The sequence below is a fragment of the Cebus imitator genome, unplaced genomic scaffold (genome assembly GCF_001604975.1).
Source record: "Cebus imitator isolate Cc_AM_T3 unplaced genomic scaffold, Cebus_imitator-1.0 Scaffold29, whole genome shotgun sequence".
NCBI lineage: Eukaryota > Metazoa > Chordata > Mammalia > Primates > Cebidae > Cebus > Cebus imitator.
In genome coordinates this window covers 5,405,343-5,413,987 of record NW_016107344.1, presented here as the reverse complement: position 1 = coordinate 5,413,987, position 8,645 = coordinate 5,405,343, and the positions used below count along the sequence as shown (strand labels likewise).

Sequence of the window (8,645 nt, the reverse complement as noted above, 5' to 3'; positions counted from 1 at the left end):
TTTTTTTGGCCTGGACTCTACTGTCCTGGTTCTCTGTTCAGTCCCCTTTTTAAACAGACGAATGGGCGACTTTCCGTGGCTCCAATCACCTGGAAAAGGGCACCCGGACCGGTGTATTTTGTACAGAGAGCCGGAGAACCGCTGCTCTGGGGCGCCGACAAAGCAGCCTTGCTGGGTAAAGCAGCCGCGCCGGCCAGCACAGCCGCGCTGGCCGAAACAGCCGCGCTGGTGACCGTGGAGCTCCTCTGCCTGGGAATTTCCTAGTCTGTGGGCAATAAAAATACGGCGTCCACTCACTCTCTGTGCTTTCACTGGGAGCTGCAATCCTGAGCTGTTCCTAAACGGCCATCTTGGATCGAAAACTCTCCATGTTTATTTCTTAAGAGCTGATAAGAAAATATAGGTAAAACTTGTAAACACCATTAAACGTATATACATTAACAGCTCTTTGAACACTTCTTTGTTGTGTTATCTGAATAATATTAATTAAATAAGCATATTTTTGTATATGTAAGATAAATATGTGCAAATAAGCAATATAGAGTCAATAAAATATCTGCTGATTGTTTTATTTATCATTTCTAAAGCAATAAGAAAAATGCAAGTATATTCAGAGACATATATAATCAGCTAAAACTGTATCTTCAGTTCTAGCATCCTTTTCTGGTTTTGAGATTAGGACTTTTTATACAGATTAAAGAATGGTATCTTTAGCCTTTACAAAGTAGCATATACATATGTATAAATATATACATATATACAAATATATACACACACATACATATGGAAGAAAAAATATTAATCTGCAAGGATTTGAAAAGGCAATAAACAGAATAGTAATTTATTTGCCCTTGGATGAAAGAAAATTACAAGAAGACAGATGTTCCTTCAAAAATCAGCCAATTTTCTAATACAGCTATTCAGCCGTCATGGGGCTTCTTCACAGGGTTGTGGGTTTCCCATCACTCAAAATAATTGCTGGGTAATCAGTGCACAGAAAAAGTTCATGGAATGTGAGTTAAAATAAGTTCTTTCAAAGATTGTTTCCAGTGTAAGAATATGTTAGATAGTGGTAATTCCTATTTGATAGTCTATCTAGATAATGAGAATTCGACCAGATGACACCAATATTTTCTTAGTGCTTTCTGAATCCATGATCTACTACAAACATTTTCTTGTTTTGGAAATTATTATTGCAGAAAGGACAAAAATGTAGTCTGGTCTCTTTTATTTCACTTCCATTCTCACCCTCTTCAAATCACTAAATTTTTTCTTCTTAAAAAATGAATGAAATTCTCTTATAGTATTATATTGTCCTCCTCACTAGCAAGTAAGATTCTAGGGTAAGACCTTTCTTTTTTAAAATTCTGTTTCCCAGTATTAAGCATATAGTAAGAAAAGAGAAAGAATCCAATAAAACAGTGTTTCTTCAATGATTGAATAATTGGAAAAATAGGGAAAATAATGTGAATATAGCCTATAGAGCTAGCAAGAGGAGGCTGAAGTGACAGGTAGGGTCAGATGCAGAATAGTAATGACTAACACTTATGTGTTTCTTTCTATGAGACAGCACTTCTCTAAGGATAGTAGCTTTAATTTAGTTTTCATACCTAATTCTGATAAGAATGCATTATAATGGATACCATTTTTATCCTCATTTACATACAAGAAACTCCACTCCCTAATGTTACACAACCAGTAAGTAGCAGAGTTGGCATCTAAATCCCATCCAACTCTCCAAATTAAATCACCTGTAATCACCATACCATATTGTGGGACCCAGAAATATCAAGAGTTGTAAATGAAATCCAGGTGAGCACCTCAAAAGTAAGGGTGCATATTTGTTGAATAGGTCAAAGTATGACATTAAGGTCAAAATAGTTAGGTGAGGAGAACCAGAAAGAAATTAACCAAATAATAGATAGGCCAGGTAGTATAATGGGAAGTGTCATAGACTTAAGGGCTAAAGACAGAGTTTCTAATCCCAGCCTTATCTTGACCATGAGTATGACTATATGTGAATTCCTCTTAGCCTCAGCATTCTCCTTGGTAAAATAACAAGGTGTGACAATCTAATAATGAGTTTCCATTTTCTTTGAAATTCTAAGGTAGTGTTCAAGAGTTCAGTCAGCACCTTTGTCAAAGGGATTCAAAACTCAGACAAGGCATATAATCAAAAGCCCAGTAAAATTTGTTTTAAAACATAAAAAAGCTAGAATCTTGACAGCAATATGTCAGTGTAGCAACTTTAAGGCAATTATTACTAAGAACTCTTGATACTTGAAGAGAGATACCTTTCTCAGCTCTGCATTTTTAGAAAGTTTAAATTTTAAAAGCAACAGAAAACTATGTATATATGGAAGTTGATGTTAAGATAATGTTTTTTGCTATCCCCCATGAGGAACATGGTAAACCTAGTATTTCTTAAAGGCATTGCTTTATAACAGAAAGAACTTAGAAATTATTATTTTAAGGATTGGAAATAATTGTGATGCTTTCTTAAGTTTATCTGAGATTTTTGATGCAAGTTTTTTAAAATTATAATTTTTATAGATCTCTAATGATGTGTGTTAATTTCCTAGGTCTGCTGTACAAAGTACCACAAAATGGGTGGCTTAAAAGACTTTAAATTTACTTTTTCACAGTTCTAAAGATTAGAAATTCAAAGTCACATTATCGACAGGGTCGTGTTTTTTTCCTAAAGTCTCTGGGGAAGAGTCCTATTTTGCTTCTTCCAGCTTCTGTTACTGACAATCCTTGTTATTCCTCAGTTTGTGGTAGCATAACTTTAATCTCTGCCTCCATCTTCAGATAGCCTTCTTCTCTTTGTGTCTCTCATTTCTTCACATTGAGTTCTACTCAGTGTGTGTCTGTTTATCTCAGAATTTCTCTTAGAAATACCACAGTTATTAGATTATGGTCCACTCCAATTCATTATGATTTTTTCTTAACTTAATCAATTATATCTGCAATGACCCTATTTCCACCTAAGGTCATATTCTGACTATAATATTAAATATAACCTTTGGAAGAGATGCTGCTGTGATTTGTGACCCCCATATTCCATATGTTAAAACCTAATCCCCATTGTGGTATATTAAAAGCTGGAGGACATTGTCAGGTATTTGGGTCACAAGGGCTCTGCCTTGATCTTGGACTTTCCAGTCTCTAGAACTGTGAGCAATAATTTTCTATTGTTTATAATTTGTTGAGTCTAAGACTTTTTTATAGCAGCTCAGAAAATAATTAAGACAGAAATTGATACCCAGGAGTAAGGAGTTACTATAACAAATCCCTGAAAATGTGGAAGAGGTTCTGAGACTACATAATAAATAACGGCTGGAAGAGTTTTGAAATGAATGCTGGAATAAATCTATATTGCCTTGAACAAAATGTAAAGGGAAATTTAGGTGAGCGCTCAGAAGAGAACAGTAGTAAAAGTCTTAGATTACCCAAGTCACTGTGATGAGAATGTTGGTAGAACAATGACAGTAAAGGCCATTCTGATGAGGTCTCAGATTGAAACGGGGAATAGGTTTTTGGTAACTGGAGGAAAAGTGATCCTTGTTATAAAGTGGCAAATAACTTAGCTGAATTGTGTTTGCATCATAGTGTTTTCTGGAAAGAACTTGTGAGTTGCAAAATATTTGGCAGAAGAAATCTCTAAGCCAAGTGTCGAAGGAGCCACATTGCTTCTGTCAATTGCTTATAGTAAATTTCAAGAAAATAGAAATGATTTAAAGATAAATTTAAAATAAAAAGGGAAACAAATCTTAAAGATTTAGAAAATTATCAACCTTGCCCTGTTGTAAAAACTGAAAACAGAGAACACCAAGGCTCTCGTCAAGGTTTACCACCTGTGCCCTCTAGAGAAACAACCACTGTGGCCTACATTGTACCTTTGGCTCCAATGAAATAGAAGATGAAAATTTCAATCTAGTACACAACATAACAGAAAAAAACATTGCCTCAGAAGTCAAAAATGAATTTTTCAGTCTCAATTCTTAAAATAGTAGAAGCATGCATATATCATGAAACTCTCAAAACATTGTTTGCAAAGAATTTTTAAGGAATTAGAAATTTTAAAATCTTATACCCAAAACATTTGACCCAAAGTTTTAATTTTTCATACTTACCTAATGAATCTCAACCAGAGGATGTAGCCAAATTACAGAATCCGCCCCCCTTTTTTTTTAAGTTTCTTGGCATTATGAGCCTCCTAAGAACTCACCTTTTGAACCAATAATGTTTAGATGGATAATTAAATAAATTCTTTATTTTTTGGTGCATTGAAATCAAGACAGAGATTATGTGGTGGTCTGACAAAGAATTTATCTTCCTACCATAATGATTAGAACAGTGATTAGGAATTTACTCTAATTGACTAATGGTCACAGAGTACACGATGATAAGACATAAGTCTTAACTCAGTAGACTTCCATGAGAGAGAGTTCTTGAGTTGACCAGATAGTACATAATGTGTTGCTTTGATATTAGCTATTCATGAAGTAAATAAAGTTATTTGAATGATTAAAAATATGTTGCTATAGTTGAATAGCCATATTTTAAACAATAACAAAAAGATGATAATTGAAGAGATTTACTTATATTCTGTTTGATACAATATTGCCATTAGTTTTCAGCTAATTTTCATATGAAGTAAAGTTATATTTCTAATAAAATTTCACAAGAGTTATTGCTTCCATGTTTACCACTAATATATGGGGGAAGACAATAATTAATGAACAGAAGAAATGAATATTAAAAATATGTTTATATTAAGTCCAGGAAATACTTAAACAAACAAAAACTGATACAAAACTTCTTTCTATTCAGGATAAAACAAAACTACATTTTTTTTGGCTAGAAAATTTATTTAAAAATATTATGAAGTAGAAATAGTAAATAGTAGTTTAGTCTTTATTTCGGTAATTATCCTGTCTTATGAAATGGAAACTTATGTTTGTTACCAAAATCTTTTTTTTTTTTTACAATAAGCACTTTTAAACTCTATGTAGAAAATATGTGTATGTACGTATGTGTGTTCATATGAGATTGAATATACTTAAATGATAGTATAATACATATAAGACCATCAAAGTTTTAGACTATCTCTATTCCATTATTCACCTGCCTATACTTTCAATGTTATTTCAGACAAATTATCTGTGCTTATATCGATCAAATTGACATACCAACTATGACATCACATACTATACTCCCAGCTATTATGTCTTTGTTTATATGGTTTTCCCTGGCCAAAATACCATATTTCTCCATTTCCCATTTTCTGATTTAAATTCTTTCCTAATATTTTAGGTCCATTTGAAAGGCTGGGTTCTACAGAGTTGACTACTATCGTTTTCTAGAGGCTGCATTTTTTATAGGTGTCTCCCATATGGCGAGATTTATGGACAAATCCATTTTGTCCTCATGATGAATATCCAGGGCCACGTATCAGGGATTCAATAAACCTATGCTGAATGAATGAATGAATAAACCAAAAGAAAGGGATTGTACAAAAGGCAAACAGGCCTCTTGTTATATGATCGTCAGAGACAATAAGGAGTTTGCTCACATAAGGGAGCAATGTAAGAAAATCGATGTGAATTGATATTTCCTCTTTTATCAATAACACATAATGATTCTAAAAAAATTAATTTCCAGAACCTATATTGTAGGTACCATAAGCAGAGTATCATTAAAATGAGGCTGGATAGAAAAAGGAAAACAGCAAGAAGAACTTGAGAAATTCAATGTATGTAAAGAAAAATAATAACAAACAATACCTATATAATAACATGTGAGTGAGTGTGAAAAATCTGATACCAGCTTCTAAGTATAAGCAGTTTGTACAACACAATGCTGCTAGTTCCCAAAAGATTTAGTATGACTTATAAAGATACAAAATTATCAGAATATTCTCTAAATCAGATGCAGAGATAAAAAGAGAAAAGAAAAACTTTTGTAGTGATATTAAATGAAACTATTATCAGTGCTGTCTGAAAAAGAAATCAAACTATAAAAGTCTATAACCTTCCTACCAGATAGATTTCAATTTGACTCTAAGTTTTCTAGAGGCCAAATAAAAAGAGAAATTGGATCAATTTCATAATTTACAACATCCATGATAAAAGCAAACCAATTTACTCAGGAGAAGTGCAATTATTCTCTCTACTAAAACCTGAAAGAAATTTCTCCCAAGGGTCATCATAAAGAGGACACTATAAAACATAATGAAATATGCTTTGAACAGTATCTTTATGATAGACACCACCAGGAATTTCATAGAGCTGTTTTTTTATGATATCCCTCACTATATTGTGATGGCCTAGCTATAGAGTTCTGTGTGTATTTTAATAGAGACGTAGATTTTTTTAGTAACTGGAGAAACAGATGGACAAAATCTTTCAGAGATTCCTCTGAAACATCTTTATCTTACCATAGTTTTTTAAGAAGAAATTGATGACAAAACATCTTAGAACACTTGATTTGTTAATTATGTCAATAGTTATTGGACATCTATAATTTACACAGTGCTCAGAGGAAACACATGGAACAAAATAATTTCCTGGAACAAAAATAACTACTTTCACTTATTCTGGGGAGCCAATTAGTATAAATAAATACGTTATTTACAAATTGTATTATTATTATACAATTAATGTAAATGTATGGCAGATGCCCTGAAAGAAAGTAAAAGTGTTGCCCTTTTGTGAAAGCTGAAGTGACTTCAGCTCCAAGGACACACTGTAACACAGGCCGGGCTTCTCCTCAAAAAATCAGTTTGAAACTGCTCTAACATGCAATTAACGGTCACTTGCTGAATGCTCTGCTCTGTTTATCGTAGTCACAATGCCTTCTTTGGAAGAGTCCTAGTATCACTCGACTGCACTTTTTATCCTAAAATATGTGTCCTGTGCATATTGCTACCACAACTGTGGCTTTAAAACTAGGATCCGAGAAGCCTTTGTTGTATCTTCCTTGGAGTTTTCTCAGGAGACATGGGCGGGGAGGTGGGGCAGGGAGGGCCAAACAGTGGAATTTCTGTCTTTTCTAACCATGTATCATCCACAGAAGCCTTTTTGCTTAAAACGTAAGAAAGTTTTTGACAAGTAGTTTTTAAAATATGTTTTAAAAAGACTGTACTATTCTGTGCTGTTTATACAATTTTATTTTTCTCTACTGAGATTATCAATTCATGTATTCAGCAAGTATGTACTGTTCCCCTGCTGTTTTCTAGGCTTCGTGCCAGGATCTAGAGATACAAGGTTATATAAATCAGGGTCTTACAGCTTAAAACTTGTGAACAGATCTCTAAGTTTACCAAAGATTAGGCTGCAGCATGGTATCTGCTGTGGTAGGGATACACCCACTACACAGTGTAAGGGGATACTGAAGGCATGGCCAGGTCTAATGAAACTCAGTAGAAACTTGAGGAGCCATATGTAGTAGGTAGCTCTTGAATTGAATCTTGGAATGTGACAGAAATTTAGAAAAGCATGGTAGATAAAAGTCATTTTAAGCGATGGAGTAAATAAGGGAGGACATGTCAAACAACTTGGCAAATTCAAAAAAAAAAGAGAACCAGAAAAGATCAGCTTATGAATACCAGCATGCTTAAACAAGAAATTTAACCCAAAAGATATGGATAAATCATAAAAGAAAACAAAACAAAAACTTCAGAATAAACCATAAGCGCATTTATGTTTTGGAAATATTATTCTGGCATCATTATAGAAGATGCAACTGAGAAGCTAAGAATAGAATTAGGCAGTATAATCAGGAGTTATGGGAGCAATCAGGAAGAAACTAAATGGGAATATGAATTAAGCCAAAGAAATTGTCATGAAGGGAGGGAGGGATAAGAGCTAATAGCAGGGTGGACTATGTTGGATTTTGTGACTTCAGTGGCCCATCTGTCCTATTCTTTCTCTTTTGAATAAACAATGGCGCATCTTATAGTGCTACTTTTATCTATGCAATGTTAGTGTCATTTTCTGATTCTCATATCTCTCTCTCTCTCTCTCTCTCTAAATATATATATATCTCATCAAGGTTTTAAAAATGTGAAATGTTATTTTTTTCCTATTCACCAAATCTTATATAGCAGTACACTTGAAACTTTAACATTTAATCACTTAGTACATCCTACCTGCATAACAAAGCTCAGCATTATAATCCTCCAGTTATTACAAGATCTGTGCTGTCTAGGATACATTTACACTTCAATTACAATTACAATGCTTTCATCTTAACAGCTTCTAGTTTCTGAAGGATTGAGTCTCAAGGATTATGTTACAATGAGAACAAAGGTTATTGACTACTTTTCTTATTTCTTTCTGAAATGCTTTACTAGCTAAATAAAAGTAAAGCAGAATTTATGCCAAGATGTTTTCTCCCTGCAGGAAAACATAATGGAAGTTATCAGAAATCAAGAGTTTTTACTCCTTCCAGCTGAGGAGCTCCATAAACTGCTGGCCAGTGATGATGTAAACGTTCCTGATGAAGAAACTATCTTCCATGCATTGATGATGTGGGTCAAGTATGACATGCAGAGGAGATGCAATGACCTGAGCATGCTTCTTGCCTTTATAAGGTTGCCACTGCTTCCACCACAGGTAATGATGTGTGATGCTGTTTGA

At 33.8% G+C, this 8,645-nt stretch overlaps 1 protein-coding gene and 1 pseudogene across 1 annotated transcript in view; both read left to right on the top strand.

The window, feature by feature from the left end:
• LOC108300698 overlaps positions 1 to 264 on the top strand; it is a 10,354-nt pseudogene extending 10,090 nt beyond the window's left edge.
• KLHL1 (kelch like family member 1) overlaps positions 1 to 8,645 on the top strand; it is a 422,085-nt gene that overhangs the window by 239,597 nt on the left and 173,843 nt on the right. Inside the window, exon 5 of the mRNA XM_017523615.1 lies at positions 8,409 to 8,621. Within this exon, the coding sequence (XP_017379104.1) occupies positions 8,409 to 8,621 (213 nt within the window). The remainder of the gene's footprint in view (positions 1 to 8,408; positions 8,622 to 8,645) is intronic.